The sequence below is a fragment of the Anabrus simplex genome, chromosome 1 (assembly GCF_040414725.1).
Source record: "Anabrus simplex isolate iqAnaSimp1 chromosome 1, ASM4041472v1, whole genome shotgun sequence".
In the NCBI taxonomy this organism is placed as follows: domain Eukaryota; kingdom Metazoa; phylum Arthropoda; class Insecta; order Orthoptera; family Tettigoniidae; genus Anabrus; species Anabrus simplex.
This window is the reverse complement of record NC_090265.1, coordinates 1,444,484,811-1,444,504,089: the sequence shown is the minus strand read 5'-3', so window position 1 is coordinate 1,444,504,089 and position 19,279 is coordinate 1,444,484,811. Positions and strand designations below refer to the sequence as shown.

Genomic DNA, 19,279 nt, shown 5'->3' with positions numbered 1-19,279 from the left:
GGCTGGGAAGTGGGCGCCGTAGGTCAAGTGTCACAGTAGCTCACATGGCAAGCAGGCAGGGAGATATGCGATAGTGGACAGTGCTCGAAGTAGGAGGTTCGAATCCCACATAAGAATTTTAACAGCCAGTTGCCTGGGATGTGGTAAGGTTGCATACTTGATAGCTTCCAAGGACTGATTTGTTTATTTGACCCTGTAAAAGACCATATGTACTGTTGCAGTGGGTATGGTGCTGGGTTGGACGAGGATGTGGAGATGATAGTCTGTGGCCAGTATAGGCTGGAAAGTCGGCGCTGTATGTCAAGTGTCACAGTAGCTCACAAGGCTAGCACGCGGTAGGATGTGTGATAGTTGACAGTGCTCGAGGGTTAGAAGGTTGAAGTCCCATGCAAGCATTTCTTTTATGTCAGTTGCCTGGTATGTGGCAAGGTTGTTTACTTAATACCGGTATTTTTCACAGACTGATTTGTTTCATTGGCCCTGAAAAGGGTCACTGGTATGGAGCTGGGTTGATAGAGGCTAGGAAACGTGAAAGGATTTCAGTTACCCAAGACATTTAACGCAGCACCTGCTCGAACTGACGACCTCTGTGGTCGATACAGAGCTGCATTTGATGTTGTAAGGACCGTCTGGCCTCAGCGATGAGTTGCCTAAGATGACAAGGACGGCCAGCTACTGTGCAAACATTTGTTTTACATGGCCCCACAGAAAAAATCCAGGGGTGTAAGATCGGGTGATCTGGCGGGCTAGGAGACAGGTCCTCCCCTTCCTATCCATTTATCAGGATACATCACATGGAGATGGCTCCGGACGACCATTGCTGCGTGCAGTGGAGCTCCATCATGTAGGAACTACATCCTGCAGCGGTCAAGGAGTGGTACATGTTCCAAAAACAGTGGTAGTTCATCTTGCAGAAACAGCAGATAGTATTGGCTGGTCAGATGGCCATCAAAGAAATGGGAACCGATGAGGTGATCACCCATGATTTCACACCATACATTCACGCCCCACTGCACCTGAAAAGCTGTTCTTCGCACCCAATGGGGATTATCCACACTCCAGTATTGCATATTATGGCGATTATCAGTTCCATTGTTGTGGAATCGTGCTTCGCCCGTAAATAAGAGAGTCGCTAGAAAAAGAGGATCACTGTCCACATTTTGTAGGATCCATTGATACAATGCCACCCGGGCATCGAAATCATGACCATGGAGCTCCTGGTGTAAGTGGAGATGGTAGGGATGAAACTGGTGGGTAAGCAATATCCGCATAACAGAAGCTCGGCTGATGTTCCGTCTCCTGTGCAATGGCCCATGTGCTAGTATGAAAGTTTTGCTGAATAGCATCAAACACGACCTCTTCATTGTCAGCAGATGACACAGGATGATCCTGAACAGGCTGTGTCCTTCCCAGGGATACAGTGCCCTGCAGCCGTCTTTCCACACTCCGAAATGTCATGCCTGTCGGTTGTCGTCTATCCGGATAGCGTTCTTGGTACAGGCGGTGCGTCTGGTATGCATACTGTGTAGCTTCTCCATAGATAAGTAACATATCCACATACTCGACGCTGGAATACATCTCGAGGCAGTGAATAAACTTTGTGTTGTGAATTGTTTTGAAGGAGGGAAGTTCGCGCAGCTACATTGTGGCATCGCATGTTGTTATCGTTCCGATGCGGCATACTTTGCCCTACCTGTGGTCTACGAAGCTTGGAACCTGTACGACGTAGCTAACTGAACACAGACCATCATCTCCTCATTCCCGTCCAACCCAGCACCATACCCACTGCAACAGTACATACGGTCTTTCACAGGGTCGAATAAACAAATCAGTCCTTGGAAGCTATCAAGTATGCAACCTTACTACATCCCAGGCAAATGGCTGTTAAAAAAAATTCTTATGTGGGATTTGAACCTCCTACCTCGAGCACTGTCCGCTATCACATATCTCCCGCCTGCTTGCCATGTGAGCTACTGTGACACTTGACCTACGGCGCACACTTTCCAGCCTATAGAGTACCATGCTCCCGGTCTATGCGTCCACCTCCTGTTTTAAGTACGTGTTCTGCGTATCTGTACTCGTTTTACGGGTTCATTCGAGGTACCCATAATGAATTAATAGTGACACTCACAATTCCTGCTGTCTTCTAGGCCGTAAATACACATCTCGTTATATTATTCCGGTTTAGGGAGAGGGACCGATGTCTTTCTGAATTGTAGTAAATGTGAAGGGATGCATAAATCTGGATTGCAAGGGGCTGGTGGACCACGTGGTATAAGAGAATGTTTCAGACATAAGAAAAGTGCCTGATGACATCATAAGCACAAGAACAATGATTAGATAACGAAATCAAGAGTTGTATCCAGGTCCAGGATGGAAGGTCAGGTAGGCTTGAAACAAAGAGTGGAGTCCAACAAAGAGTTGTCTTTCACCACTCCTCTTCATAATCATAATGGAAGAAGTTTTACAAGCAGTTAAACGAAAGGATTCAACAACCAATGTGCTGGTTTTTGCTGATGATATAATGGTACGAGGTGAGACAGAAGCAGAAGTACAAGCTAGACTAGATCTTCTGCATGAAGCTTTTACAACCTTAGGTCTTAAAATCAGCAAATCAAGACAGTTGGATTGGTGATGAGTAGAAACTCTCCAACTGTTCATCTATGAATTAGGTAGTGTTCCATCTTCAGACAATACCACACATCAGGAGATTAAAAACAGAATACAGAAAGCTATCACACTGTACATCAAATACTTTGGGATTAAACATCTGTTAGTTTCTGAGATTAGCTTATACAAAATATATCCGGTACCTACAGAATACTGACGTATGGTCTGGAAGCAGCAACACTTACTGGATCAACAATGAGTTGTCTTCAGGCAAGAGAAATGAAGTTCCTCTGTTCTTATCTACAAAAACCAAAGTTGGATAATATAAGGAATGTGGATATCCAGCAGTACATTGGATTGGAAAGAAGCTTGCTGGAGACCCTACAAGTGAAGAGACTGCAATGGTAGGGTCACAAGAAAAGGGTGGATTCCCACAGGACTCCTAGAGCATACTTTGACCACAGTGTTCCTGCCAAGAGACCAGAGGAAGACCTTGTGATGTTTGGGAGAAGCACATTTTCAAGGACCTTGAAATCAGAGATATAAACTGGCATCACATACATGAACACCACCTCTGGATGGGACAGGACAAACTGGAGGAAGCTCGTACACAACCGCACCCAGCTTGCTGGAGTAACGAAAATGATGATGATAAATCCTAATCTTGCTGATTACAATGATGACAAACATTTTACAAACATGTGGCTGAAGGGGGTTCAACACAACACTACAACATGTGCTTGAAAAAGGGAGGAATATTACGACCTCACATCCAGTGATATTTCTTCCAGGTAGCATGAGAAAAATAATAATAAGTAAGGTTACTGCAAAAAACAATCCATACTTCACTGTTTGCTCATAAAACAAAGCCAACAATCTCACCTGTCAAAAACTATAGATTAAATACTTAATTACACATCATTTTTTCAGTATTTATTACGTACATTATGTTTATCATGCCAGTGAGTGTTGATGTGACTTGTCGCTCACTTGTTCCTATCCTTTACACATATTGACCAGTCAGCCTGTTCATCTTGAGTGCAAGTTCTGAACCTCCTTTCTAATTTCTCCTCATAAAATGGTGCTCTTATAATATTTCTCCTCTATTCTATACATAATATTAAGAATATTCACCACAGGAAAATTTGCACTTTATAACAACATGCTGCTCTGGCACTACACGTTTTACTTGAGAAACTACCTAAACAACCTATTCTGCATGATGCTCATATCTTTCAAACAATGTAATGCAACATTACATAACACTGGTCATTAAAAACCTATCAATTAATATGGGCAATTTATAGTACAGTAGAACTGTGAAAAGAAGTTAAATAAAACATTAATTATGTAATACAAAATGGACTAACAGAAACATTTTTGGACCAAGAAACCAATGGTGCAACTTGATAAAGAATTCATAAACAGACATGAAAATAACAAGTGTCATGACAGTTATGATTATATTAATAAAATGTACACTTACCATGACTGAGAAAGGTCATTCGCCTTCACATTATCTGAAGTCTCCCAACCATTCTTCTCACTTGGCAATCCAGGATTAGAAGATTTAAGCCAACCATTTTTCCATGCCAGTAAGTTATTGTTGTTGCAATTACAACAAGTCTTCATTGCTGAACTCCAACTCTGTATTTCTATTTCTGGATTGCCGCATGAAGTTAAGCAATGATCCTTAATGCCTGACTGGGCTCTATGGTTAGCACATGAAGCAAATGTAATTGCAGTGCCATATTTCTTCTCACGGTGACAACATGTTAAGCAAGGCTCAACATACTTGTTTAGATCATCTTCTAAACAATTTATTATTTTTTCAGCAAACTGATCATCACCAGGGAAGTAGAAATCGCTGGTACCGGATTCTCCCATTTCATCATGTCTACTCCTTTTAGGATCAATTTCTTCATCACTCGTGAACATTTCCTCCGCTTCTTCCGTCTGACAACATTTTTCTGTCTGCTTAACACGGAACTTAGGAACAAAATTACTTTCTTTATGAAAATAAATAGTAGAAGCAGGGCTGTTATCACTACATCTATGTCTGCCACCATAAGGTTCCTTTTCTTTATATTCCATATATTTCTTAGGAGTTTCTATACCAACATCATTTTCTAAATACAATGCTCCACTTTCACTTCTTTTGAATGACACTTCCTCTAAATTATTGGGAATAGCAAAAGTCGTTCCATCTGCATAGCAGCCAGCTGTGTTATGTGATTCAAGGCTCTCTTGACGTATTGGTCGGAAGTGAGTCCGATTTGAAGTTAAGAGGTCCTCCTCGTCTTTCTCAACATCAGCATCTGTTTTTTTCTCGCATTCATCGCCAATAGAATCTATCTCTTGCATGCTATTCTGTGCCACATCATTTGCTTGCAGTACATTCAATTCTAATGCATTTTTAGGAATTACTTCAGTGAAACTGCTATCTTCTTTATTGTGGTTCAGAGCATTAAAACTGTAATTTTCAACTCCTTCCATTAGGCTTCTAAAATGATGGGCTGGTTTATGGGGGTAAAAACAGCTACTAGTAAATATGTTAGTATGGGAATGTTCTAGATCTGACCACTTTTGATTGCAAACAGTGTGAGACAAACCACCCATGGAATAATTAATGCTTCTCCAAGATACACTTGTAAGAAAGGAGGGAAAATTTTCCAATTTTTCCCAAGAAATCTTGGTCTTTGATTCAGCACTTCTATTTACAATAAAATTAGCTTTCTCATTTTTAAACAAAATGTTACTTTCTTTTTCTCCAGATCTTGTGCCAACAACATTACTTGCTTTCAAATTATCATCTCCCACAAACTTTTCATCATCCGTATGCACAACTTGAAATTTTCCTTTTGCAATGAACTTTTCAGGGAAGGTATTTTCCAATTCTTTTTCAGGAATTTTCTCATACTTTCCACATAATGCATGTTGATCTCCAAGAGCATATTCCATTCCATAATCTTCTTGTTCAACGGAATTATCCTTCGATGGATGATCAGACCAAATAGAACTGGTGATATTTGTGCCACACTGAATGAAGGAATTATTCTCAGAATTCTGCTTGTTGTTCAAACTGCACAATTCAACAGCTAACAAATGTTCATTAGGGGAAGACAGCAACTGTTGAAACTCCAATGGAACTGCAACTCCATTCACTATGGTGCCAGGTGATTGAGGAGAGTCTTCAGGATTCCAAATAGCTTCAATACTATGGTCAAATTTTGCAATAAGCTGAGCAAGATTGCTGTCATCTAAACCTTGTTTTGGAGATTGTTCCTTATCATCTGAGCTATGAATTCTGTCTTCTTCGAAAACATCCCCAATATTTTCCACAGCAACTGCATCATCCTCAGACTGACGTTCATACAGTCGGCGACACACACCAGTTTTCATTATTTCCTCATCACCAAGGTTCTGCTTGTTGTACTTAAAAACTCTCAACAAGTCAGAACTACTGCTGTTACTGAAACTAACTGGGCAAAATTCTGAGAATAATTCATTCCTCTCACTAGCCATGTTCCATGCAAATCCGTAGCCAAGTTCCTTCTCGTTTCTACCAATATTAAGTAGCTGACTTCTACACTTCATGTTATTTTGAGCAGTTTCCTTGGTTTTGTTATGTTGAATATTACTAAAACTTCCACCTTCAATTTTCTTACAAAACGAATCAGTAAGAACTTTCTTTCCAGTCCAAACAGAAGAATGATTGGGAATTAGAGTTATAATACTTGCACTCGTTTCAGTTGATTTGCTATTCAGTGGTGGAAATGCGGCGTAGTATCTGCAAAAAAGAAAACAGTATGAGAGAAAGCCATTTACAGTTTCTTGATTAATCTCTTTCTCCTTGCTTCATTGAACTGTGATGAAAAATAAAGTAAGGAATGCAGAGTCATAAACTAAAATCGAACATTGTGAAAAAAACAGGGCTGAAATAGGAACTACATTAGACCGCAGCCTACAAACCTGGAAAATTGATATTATCTTCATTGTGAAACCAGCTGTGAAAGCCTAAGCTATTCTGTCAACCCCTTCTCTTGTATTCTAAAATTAAGCTCTGTTACCATTTCAGTTGCTTCCATAAAAGGAGCATCAACCTATAGGTGCAAACACTTGGCCTGGATGAATTAATCTAATACAGTAAACTCTGCGACAGGCTTTGGCAGCCGGCAAAATTCCTATCCTCGCTGCTAGATGGGGGCTTCATCATTCCATTCCGACCCGGTCAAATGACTGGAAATAGGCTGTGGATTTTTCATTTTCATAGTAAACTCTCACCACTATAGACTAACTTGGAAATTGTGATTATTCCGACAGCTTTCTCTCGCGTACTAAAACACAGCAATATTGTAGTGTGTTTGTGCCAAGACCACTTAATGTTTTGTATGCTGTCATACAAGCCCCCCCACCATTCACTTCACTCTCCCTACGCATAGGGAGCCACAAGGTGGAGCCGTTATTAAGATAACTTGTTATTCTTTCGGGACAGCTCCCTTAGTAGCAATTGGAAAATCTTTGTTATTTAGGTCTCATTACCTGTCCCACTGAACCCAGCTTGCCCGGTGGCCATGACCGTTAAGGCATCGAAGTCTGAACGGTCTGACAACATGGTTAGCCTGTTCGAGTCCTGTTGGTCAAAAAAAAATTTCACAATCAGAATAATCGACAGCAGGGTAGGGGAGATGGTGGTATACAATTTCTGATCACTAGATTGCGTGCCAAAAGCCTGGATTAAATTCCAACACCCACTGCCCACAGTGCTCGTATGGAGTGAGGACACATAAGATGCTGCTGATGGTGATACGCCCGTCAGATGGGGACGTTAAGATTTGATCAGACACCTTGGTGCTATTAGACGGGAGTAGGCTATGTGCCAGAACCGAGTTTCACCCTCTCCCTTCCTACTATAATATATCACATAATTAATTTCATCCAATTCACTTCTCTGAAGAGGATGACGTCAGAAAGGGCAACGCATCATAAAAACCCGCCACAATCGATTCATCCCATACCCTACCCCATAGAGAAACGGGACAAAGGTTGGACAAACAACCTGTTCCACTGAACTGTTTTAACTTTTGCAGTTCTCGCTAAAGGTCTAAACTTTGCTGTAGCGCCTGGAAGAATTCCAATTGAGGAACTTATTACATCTATAGAATCCTCGGTACATAACCTCACACCTGAAGAAGCTGAGAAAGTTGGACAAGAATGTTCCAGAGTTCTCAAGACCGCTAATCCACCCTAAGTCCAACTTAAAACAAGGTGAAATCCAGGCACTAAAAGATCTAAGGGGACAATTCTGATATAATCGTTCTCCCCGCTGACAAGGGTAACGCGACAGTGGTGATGGATAAGGATGATTATGACAACAAGATCTTGTCTTTGTTAGCTGATCCCATATACAGGATTAACAGTCGTGATCCCACAACTCGCTACTCAAATGTGACCCTCAAATTGGTCAAACAATCTCCTATTCCAGAAGATACAGCGAAGAGTCTCCTTCCAGGGGATTCTATTCCTCCGAGACTATATGGGATTCCTAAAATACATAAGGAAGGTGTTCCTCTTAGGCCTATTGCGAGTACGATTGGTTCCCCAACATATGCCTTTCTAAATATTTAGGTAGTCTACTTCAACCACACCTGGGTAACACCCCTTCCTACATTAAGGATTCCACACATTTCCTTCAGAAGTTAAAAACTATATCACTTCAGCCAGGCGATATATTGGCGAGTCTCGACGTAATGTCTCTGTTTACGAAAGTACCTGTTGATGGTGTTATGTCTCTCATTAATGGTATTTTCACTGAAGAGATCACAAGGCTTTTCTACCACTGCATGACCTCCTCCTACTTTCTATGGAATGAGAAATATTATGAACAGACAGATGGCGTGGCCATGGGAAGTCCTCTCTCTCCTGTTGTGGCTAATTTCTTCAGGGAAAACTTCGAAGAGAAAGTCTGTCGTCAGCACCTTGCAAACCGAAGATCTGGTGGCGTTATGTGAATGATACGTTCGTCGTATGGATGGAAGGTGAAGACAATCTTGGTCACTTTCTGGATCACCTTAATCGCCAGCACCCTTCCATTTGTTTCACCATGGAAATGGAATCTGACGGCAAAATACTATTCTTAGATGTTCTCGTCACCAAGAAAGAGGATGGATCTTTAGGACACAGCGTTTATCGTAAGCCTACACACACCAATACATATCTCCAGGCAGATTCTCACCATCACCCTGCCCAGAAACATGGTATCCTTAAAACTCTGACTACCAGGGCCAGGAGGATTTGTGAAGTGTCAGCTCTACAAGAGGAAATTAACACCTTGAGAACCACCTTTGAGAGCAACGGTTGCAGCAGAGCTTTGATCTCAACAGCTCTTAAATCGACACATAATTGGACGTCTGTTAAGAAAAAAGATGTAAAAGGAACGGCTTACCTACCTTACATACATAACACGACGGATCGTATTGCTAAAATCTTACGTAGGTACCATGTACGAACTGTTTTTGGAACATCAATTAAGATTAGGCAACTCCTGCGACAAACTAAGGATAGTTTGCCTAAATTGCAACAACCTGGTATCTACAGAGTTCCCTGTACTTGTGGCAAGGTTTATATTGGGCAGACTTCGAGAACGGTATGTACTCGCATCAAAGAACATACCAGGTGTATCAGACTCAACCAACCTAATAAATCAGCTGTTGCTGATCATGCCTTAACACCTGGTCATGATGTTTTGTTCCAAGAAGTGGATGTTCTTGCCCGTATAAAACAATATCACCCAAGAATTATCAGGGAGGCAGTTGAAATACGTAAACACCCAGATAATTTCAACCGCGATACAGGCTACAACCTCAGTGAATCATGGCTACCTATTATTATCAGAACCATTAGAGAGTAATGCTTTACTGTTGCCATTCGTTGTCTCTATCTGGGGCTAAAATGGCATCCCGTTTACATCTTAGGGCACCATTTCAAGTTCCTTGTTGCTTCCTCCTAGCAACCTGTTATGCGTCGTTTCATTTTCTCTGTGTCTCCTGATGAAGAAAGGCAAGGTTCCTTTCGAAACGCGTCGAGTGTGTTTTTATCATTAATTACACGGCATAAGCCCAAAAATATACCTCATGAATTATTATTATTATTATTATTATTATTATTATTATTCACTGCCTCAAGAATGATATGAATCTCAAAAACCTCTTCTTATATTTCTCCAAGATGCGCTGTAGACTAGATTGTAATGTATGTGAAAGTTTGTTGTTGAAATGTACGCATCAACATGGCTATGGCTGCACCAAGCAGGCCGACTTTCTCACGCTAGTTGCAGTGATGCCACTGTACAAGATGAATCTCACGTTGCCTGGTACCTGGTTTTGTGCCATTACAATGGCATACTAGGCAGTTCTCTTATATAGGCTAGTGGACCTGGACATATGTGGGTTGAAGCTTTTTGATTTTCCTGGGCACATAATTATTCCATTTATCTCTTGCTGTCGATATCATTACATCAATGAGGAGATCTGTATTAGTACTATTTTAATTCTGTTTCTTCTGAATTGATATAGATTAGATGTTGTTATGAAACTTAAAATTCATCTTTGAAATATACACTTACTGGTGTCCTGAATTTTATAGTAGTTTCTTGGAAAATGTGAAAATAATGGTGCTGTTAAGGATTAGTGATAGTTACTATGGTTATTATAAACAAGTCATCTATATTCCTTGAAGATTAAAGTTTCCTTATACAGTGAATATTTTAAAATTATGAAATTCTATACATTTTATATGTATTTCATCTATACCAAGAAGAACTTGCAAGTTCAAAGAAGTATATGCTAGTATATTTAATGCTGCTGCTCAATGGTAAGTATTTTGCTTCTTGTGCTCATTTTGTGCTATTTATGGGTTTTCATTATCATTTCTGCTTTATCGGGTTACACATCTACTCTGGATGGTTCATACAACATAAACCCAAAATAATATCACATATATTAATTTGGGCTGGAGAAAGCATCAATACTAATAAAAGTTGTTTCCTTTTACTTACTTGTGAGCCTGATCTTGAGGTGACTGAGGAGGAGGTTGCGAGGTGGTAACTGGTATATTCACAGTGCTCTCCCCTACAAACATACACATGCATAATTATATTCTCAGCAGAAAGACAGAAAGAACATAATACCATTCAAAAATTAAAATATAGTTTTAAAGTAATTAATTGAACTTAAAGAAATTTGCTAACCAAAATTATTACAACTGATGAAGCGGGCTTGTCAGAAATCAGGTAACTAAGGTGCAGGTTTTTTTGAGGCAAGTGTCTTTATACTGGTTATGTTAGTGGAATCTAGTTACTAACTATAATGAGGGGTTTACCAAACTTAAATACTGAAGTGACTACTGGTCTGTTCATTTTAGTGACTAGCTAATCAAGTAGAAAAAGGAAGAACACGGAGGATTAATTGATAAAATGCTCATGACAGACATTTAAAAGAAAAGGGGGCTGAGGGTGAGACCAACATGGTAAGACTATGTAAAGGACATGACCAGGTGGATAGAGTATTCAGAAAGGGGAGGGAAGAGGACAAATGGGTGGCTGCTAATCCACCATGCCTAGTTTCCTGAACATGGATGGTGGAATAAGAAGTACTGAATCAATTGTCCGTCTCTATGTGCCATTAAGATGACATCTACTCTGACAACTGAATGGAGTGCCCATAGATGTTTCCATTTTCGACTAGACAATCAGATTTTCAACTACACAATCAGATCCTTCAGGATTAACTTTGCTGCTTCTTTGACGGAGACTATCCACCTCAAGACTACCCCGTCCTCATCTCCATGTTCCCTCCACTTTTCCGAGCATAATTATTGGCTCAAAAGAATCAGACCGTCTCACTGTGTGTCCAAAGTAACTCAGAATTAGCTTCACAATAAAGGTCTTAAGGGATATATTGGGTCTGATCTTTCGAATAACCCACGTGTTTATTTTCTTGGCAGTCCAAAGTAGGCCTATATGTAAAAGTTTCCACCAGCACCAAACCAGCGTACAGACAGGAAGCACCCAAAGTTATACCTTCTGAACTATAGTTTCTTGGTCTTACTAATGCATAGCTGCCAACTTTTAGAGATAAAAAATAGGTTGATTTTTTAATTCTTCGATTTCATCACATATATTATGCCACGGTCTAAGTGAAAAAAGGACAGGATAAAAGGCATACATATCTGCAGTAAATATTTACAAGAAAAAGTACCTAATCACTCATTTACAAAACATACATATGAAAAATAATACAGTCGAACCTCGGTATCTCGATCCTCCATTACTCAAACAGTCGTTTGTCCTATTCTTCATGTGTATTTATTTTTCTATTACTCAAAATTCGGTTACACAAATTTCTCGATTTCTCGAAGCAAACATTTCCTCCTTTAAAGCAAAAAATACTCTAACTCGAACGTTGTGCAACATTAACTGTGCAACACAGCATTGTGGTTTTTGAGGAACAGTTATCAAGTAAAGAAACGGTTACAGTGAAGCTGGGAACTAATATGACGGGAACCGAAAAACTCAAACTTCTAGTGATCGGAAAAATCGGCAAAGCCTCGCTGTTTCTCGAGTGTCAATTAATGAGTACAATTTACGAATTTCATTGTGTAGATCCGTATTGATACAGTTAAAACTAAGAAACAATGCTAGGTTTTGGTCCACCCAATCAATACACATCGAGTATGACGCAAGTGCGATAACAAGTATACATACATACATTATCATTATAGACTGTTATGCCTTTCAGCGTTCAGTCTGCAAGCCTCTGAGAATTTACTAAACGTCGCCACAATCCTCGATTTGCAACTAGTGTTGTGGCCTCATTTAGTTCTATACCTCTTATCTTTAAATCGTTAGAAACAGAGTCTAACCATCGTCGTCTTGGTCTCCCTCTACTTCTCTTACCCTCCATAACAGAGTCCATTATTCTCCTAGGTAACCTATCCTCCTCCATTCGACTCACATGACCCCACCACCGAAGCCAGTTTATGCGTACAGCTTCATCCATCGAGTTCATTCCTAAATTAGCCCTTATCTCCTCATTCCGAGTTCCCTCCTGCCATTGTTCCCACCTGTTTGTACCAGCAATCATTCTTGCTACTTTCATGTCTGTTACTTCTAACTTATGAATAAGATATCCTGAGTCCACCCAGCTTTCGCTCCCATAAAGCAAAGTTGGTCTGAAAACAGACCGATGTAAAGATAGTTTTGTCTGGGAGCTGACTTCCTTCTTACAGAATACTGCTGATCGCAGCTGCGAGCTCACTGCATTAGCTTTACTACAACTTGATTCAATCTCACTTACTATATTACCATCCTGGGAGAACACACAACCTAAATACTTGAAATTATCGACCTGTTCTAGCTTTGTATCACCAATCTGACATTCAATTCTGTTGGATTTCTTACCTACTGACATCAATTTAGTCTTCGAGAGGCTAATTTTCATACCATACTCATTGCACCTATTTTCAAGTTCCAAGATGTTAGACTGCAGGCTTTCGGCACAGTCTGCCATTAAGACCAAGTCGCCAGCATAGGCCAGGCTGGTTACTACATTTCCACCTAACTGAACCCCTCCCTGCCATTTTTACCTTTCAGCAAATGATCCATGTAAACTACAAACAGCAAAGGTGAAAGATTACAGCCTTGTCTAACGCCTGTAAGTACCCTGAACCAAGAACTCATTCTACCATCAATTCTCACTGAAGCCCAATTGTCAACATAAATGCCTTTGATTGATTTTAATAATCTACCTTTAATTCCATAGTCCCCCAGTATAGCGAACATCTTTTCCCTCGGTACCCTGTCATATGCTTTCTCTAGATCTACGAAACATAAACACAACTGCCTATTCCTCTCGTAGCATTTTTCAATTACCTGGCGCATACTGAAAATCTGATCCTGACAGCCTCTCTGTGGTCTGAAACCACACTGGTTTTCATCCAACTTCCTCTCAACGACTGATCGCACCCTCCCTTCCAAGATGCCTGTGAATACTTTGCCTGGTATACTAATCAATGAGATACCTCGATAGTTGTTGCAATCCTTCCTGTTCCCTTGCTTATAGATCGGTGCAATTACTGCTTTTGTCCAATCGGAAGGTACCTTACCAACACTCCACGCTAATTTTACTACTCTATGAAGCCATTTCATCCCTGCCTTCCCACTATACTTCACCATTTCAGGTCTAATTTCATCTATTCCTGCTGCCGTATGACAATGGAGTTTATTTACTATCCTTTCCACTTCCTCAAGCATAATTTCACCAACATCATTTTCCTCCTCCGCATGAGCTTGACTGTTTGCAACACCACCATGATGATTTCCTTTTACATTGAGAAGATGTTCAAAATATTCCCTCCACCTCTCCAGTGATTCTCTGGGATCTGTTATGAGTTCACCTGAATTACTCAAAACACTGTTCATTTCCTTTTTCCCTCCCTTCCTAAGATTCTTTATTACTGTCCAGAAAGGTTTCCCTGCTGCTTGACCTAGCCTTTCCAGGTTATTACCAAAATCTTCCCATGACTTCTTTTTGGATTCAACAACTATTTGTTTCGCTCTGTTTCTTTCATCTACGTACAAATCCCTGTCTGCCTCGGCCCTTGTTTGGAGCCATTTCTGATAAGCCTTCTTTTTACGTTTACAGGCTGCTCTCACTTCATCATTCCACCAAGATGTTCGCCTTTTCCCATCTTTACACACAGTTGTTCCTAGGCATTCCCTTGCTGTTTCTACTACAGCATCCCTGTATGCCACCCATTCACTTTCTATATCCTGAACCTGCTTACTGTCTACTGTTCGAAACTTCTCACTAATCATATCCATGTACTTCTGTCTAATTTCCTCATCCTGGAGATTTTCCACCCTTATTCGTTTGCAGACAGATTTCACTCTCTCTACCCTAGGCCTAGAGATACTTAGTTCACTACAGATCAGATAATGGTCTGTATCATCGAAAAATCCCCGAAAAACTCGTACATTCCTAAAAGATTTCCTGAATTCAAAGTCTGTTAAGATATAGTCTATTATGGATCTGGTACCCCTAGCCTCCCATGTGTAGCGGTGAATAGCCTTATGCTTGAAGAATGTATTCGTAACAGCTAAACCCATACTAGCACAGAAGTCCAGCAAACGCTTCCCATTCCCATTAGCTTCCATATCTTCCCCCACATTTACCAATCACCCTTTCGTATCCTTCAGTTCTATTCCCAACTCTCGCATTGAAATCGCCCATTAGCACTATTCTATCCTTGCTGTTGACCCTGACCACGATGTCACTCAATGCTTCATAAAACTTGTCAACTTCATCCTCATCTGCACCCTCACATGGTGAATACACGGACACAATTCTTGTCCTAATTCCTCCCACTGACAAATCTACCCACATCATTCGCTCATTTACGTGCCTAACAGAAACTATGTTGCGTGCAATGGTATTCCTGATAAAGAGCCCTAACCCAGACTCTGCCCTTCCCTTTCTAACACCCGTCAAGTACACTTTATAATCTCCTATCTCTTCCTCCTTATCTCCCCTTACCCGAATATCACTTACTCCTAGCACATCCAGATGCATCCTCTTTGCTGACTCAGCAAGTTCTACCTTCTTTCTTCCATAAGCCCCATTAATATTGATAGCTCCCCATCGAATTCCATTTCGTTCGCGAAGTTGTTCCCAAGGAGTCCCTCGCCTGTCAAATGGGAGTGGGACTCCATTACTCCCAGAGGTCCGAGGCTTGCTTAAATTGTTCTGAGCTCGGTAAATTCATGAAGCAGGATGCTGCCCTACTTGCACATAGTCCAAGTGAGGATCTCTCCTCTAACGGGTTATGGACCACCGGTGAATTGTGTAGTCCTGGCCGCCTGAGCACAAGGAGGGCCACGACTCAGAATATGTCCGAGATGCCCACTCCCGTTCCATAGCAACTGGTATCCCGACTCTCAGGACCACTTACTAGGCCACTCAGCCGTTGCCCATGGTTCACGAACTAGGACGTGACTACAGTATTCTCTCACCCATGGGTAACTAATGTAGATATCGAGCTGGAATAATATTATTATTATTATTATTATTATTATTATTATTATTATTATTATTATTATTATTATCATTATCCCTTGTATGTATAGCTGTGAAGTGTTACATCCATTTAGTATAAGTATTGTTATTATTTACGTAGTTGAATGATTGCACGGTGTGTGAGGTTATGTCATGAAAGTATTAGTATTACTATTATTTACGTAGTTGAATGATGCTATTGAGTGTGAGGTTATGGAACACGTGTTTTACATAGACATTTATATCAGTTCTGTTACTGTAAATACCTGTAAATTAATATTATAATTTATTTTTACCTATATATATATAAATATAAATTGCAATCCATATTTGTGAAACACTCTGTAACTTCCAGAATGGTATAGAAACTAGAACAATTGAGAATATTCTATACATTGTAAACTATGTATTGGACACTCTAAAAGTTTCACAAAGATATATAGACTCCTGGCCAGGCACATTTATAAGGAGGTGATCTTGACGGTGACAAGTGAGTTGTGGAACGAGTTACTGTTAGTTATTGCTGAATTATTGTTTAGAAGTTACTGGTTGATGAGTATGGTGTAGCAAGAAATATTCTTGTGACTTTGCAACATGCGGTAAGACGCAGTCTCCATATTGAAGTGACATGCTTGTACACAGTCAACTGTTTTATTTGTGTTTCAAAGTTGTAACCTCTATGTGCTGTGTTATTCAGTTGTTTTTAATAATGGTGTCTTTGTTGATATCCTCAAAGTGAAGTGTGTTGTGATACTGTGATTAAGGTTATATGTGTGTGTTAATTTGTGTATATATGAGAATAAAATTCATTGTACCAACTGACAGCATCTTGTGTGCGTCTTTGTGGATACGTTAAGTGTCAATTAATTACCGGTCACGTACAAAAACAAGAAGTCGGGGAAGACAAGCTCCATTTACAAAACTCGGCAGCGTGGTATTTTGGAGAAGTTTCACCGTGAAGGGAGGAAAAGTTAACCAACACAAACAGAATAGACTGATTTTTTCCAAGGGTGTTAACGGTGCTATGTTTCTTGTTTCAGTACTGTATGTACTGTATCCTGTCTTCTAAAAAGTTACTATAATAAGTGTTATAATTATAGTGATGCCATAAAATGGAGTTTTTGTATATTTTTAAGTACTGTTAAAAATAATGTATTCAGTAAAAGCCCGTAGGTACATATAACTCGAAATAAAATTTATCTCTCGAGGTGATTCGAGATATCGAGGTTCCACTGTATTTATATCACACCGACACACACAACAAAACCCATAATAGTTTCCTTTATTAGACTGTAAAATGAATGGAATTTTAATTTTATAGGTATCTCTGAACACTTGGAAATACCATTTGTTATGTTTTTTGGCCTTAACATGAAGAGAAAATACCAGGAACCGTCACCAACAGAACTCCCTGAAATACATTCAACTCATTAAAATTAAGAAGTGAGAATGAACAAAAAAGCACTGAAATACGAGAAGCTACCACATAAAAACAGATCGGTATGTCTCATACATTATTAACTTACGACTTTTGACACGGGGAAACCGCTACTACAAGAAACACGTGGCCTACAACTCCAACGAAATTATGCACAGAAACTATGTTAAAGTGTGGGAACCACACAATATGAAACTCATTCTTTCATCCCGATCAACCGAGTCGCTGTCCGACTCATTGGCTGAATGGTTAGCGTACTGCCCTTCGGTTCAGACAGTCCCGGGTTCGATTCCCGGCCGGGTCGGGGATTTTAACCTTCATTGGTTAATTCCAATGGCTCGGGGACTGGGTATTTATGCTGTCCCCACCATCGCTGCAACTCACACACCACACGGAACACTATACTCCACCACAACAACACGCAGTTCTCTACATATGGCAGATGCCACCCACCCTCATCGGAGGGTCCGCCTTACAAGGGCTGTGCTCGGCTAGAAATAGCCACACGAAATTAAAAACTGAGTCGCTAGCGTGTGCTAGGTTTTTCTAGCCTCTCTTGCTTGTAGGACGATTGCCGTCTTAAATTCCCAGCCGTAAAGCACACATGCTGCTGTAGCGAGCAGGAAACACTATACACGAAGGCGATGGACGATACTCTCGGGAAATAAAGCACCAAACAAATACGGTTGTGAAAAAGAGGTTGGGTAAATTACACAAGCACATAAGAATTTATCCTTTATCCTAGGGGAAGAGTATCGACTGTACTGGAGGTTATGTTGGTCAAAAATAGGAAGAATTAAAAATAAATCAGAAAATTGGAAGACGAGTTAAAGACAACAGAAAGTTTCAAGGTAAATCGGAAGGGTTGGTTAGTATGCTAATGTAAAGATAAAATCCCACTCTTTCACTTTCCTCCTTTAAAGTATGATATTCTCCAAATCCTTTATTTTCAGCTATCAAAGGGTACCGTCTGCTATCTTCAGTTATTTACATTCACACCACCAATCCTCAATCCATGAACGGACTTGTCCAATCCAGGTTCTCTGTCACATGCTCTGCATGTTAGGTACCAAAATGGGTGAAAAGAAAAAGGTAATGTAAATTTAAATCTTATATCAGTTGTATAGTATTATTTGAAGTGATTCGACATACTGTATACGAGTTGATTACGTGTGTAAGTACAGAAGATATGAGTAGAATTTTGTAAATAATATAAATTTATTAAGGATTAGCTGTGTGTTTAATAGAAATATTGTTAGTGTAAATTCTATAATCCTGTATTTTAGGAAAACGTCCTTTCTTTTCAATTTAAAATTTAGTGCCTGATAATGTATTTTTTGTGTATCATTTGCCACCGAGGTAGACACCTCATTTGTAAATAAAATTATTCTGATTTAATAACAATAATAATAATAATAATAATAATAATAATAATAATAATAATAATAATAATAGACATAATATAGGCTTTGGGGCTCAGCCGTGTCAAGAAAATAAGGTGAAATTCCTTACGTATCGCAGAGAACTTTGCTCTGCGTCTTCAGAAGAAAATCTTGACTGTCCACTAGAAAGGCTTCTCAAACAATGAGGTTTGAATTTAGATGTTAAAACAGAAGTGGAAGAGGTACATTCATTCGTCACCAGATGGCTCCCTGGTCACGGTACAGCACTAGTGTTCGAAGCGAAATCTGACAGAACCATCAGAATCAGTCTGAGAGGGTCACGTAACAGGTGTATGCACATATGAAAGTATGACATTGACACAAGCCTGGAATGAAACATCTGGCGATGAGGAATGTACAGATTTGGAAAACACCGAAACGAAATAACAATAGTGAAGGGACAGGGAAGGGAACTACCTACGTAAATCCTTAATGGCTGGCAACCACGTATTACTTAATTGACGGCCAGTGTCCCTGTTGAAATTGTTAGGATTTCTACGTATTTCCACAGCTTCCCGCATAGTCCTGGATATGTAGTGTCTAGTATGGGCAAGAGCTCAAGCATCTTGGAACACGATATCATGACCCAACGATAGAGCATGCTCAGCTATTGCTGATTAATCTGCCTGGTTGAGACGAATATTTCGTTCATGTTTCTTGATACGAGGGTAATCCCA

The 19,279-nt window shown here is 40.0% G+C and overlaps 1 protein-coding gene across 3 annotated transcripts in view; it reads right to left on the bottom strand.

Annotated features, from left to right (window-relative positions):
- The window catches only part of LOC136860653 (uncharacterized), a 314,102-nt gene that overhangs the window by 139,871 nt on the left and 154,952 nt on the right, over positions 1-19,279 (bottom strand). For all 3 annotated transcript variants that reach the window (XM_067138771.2, XM_068225548.1, XM_068225547.1), the window contains 2 exons: positions 10,667-10,739; positions 4,097-6,400 (listed from right to left, as the gene is read on the bottom strand). In XM_067138771.2, the coding sequence (XP_066994872.2) occupies positions 4,097-6,400; positions 10,667-10,739 (2,377 nt within the window). The remainder of the gene's footprint in view (positions 1-4,096; positions 6,401-10,666; positions 10,740-19,279) is intronic.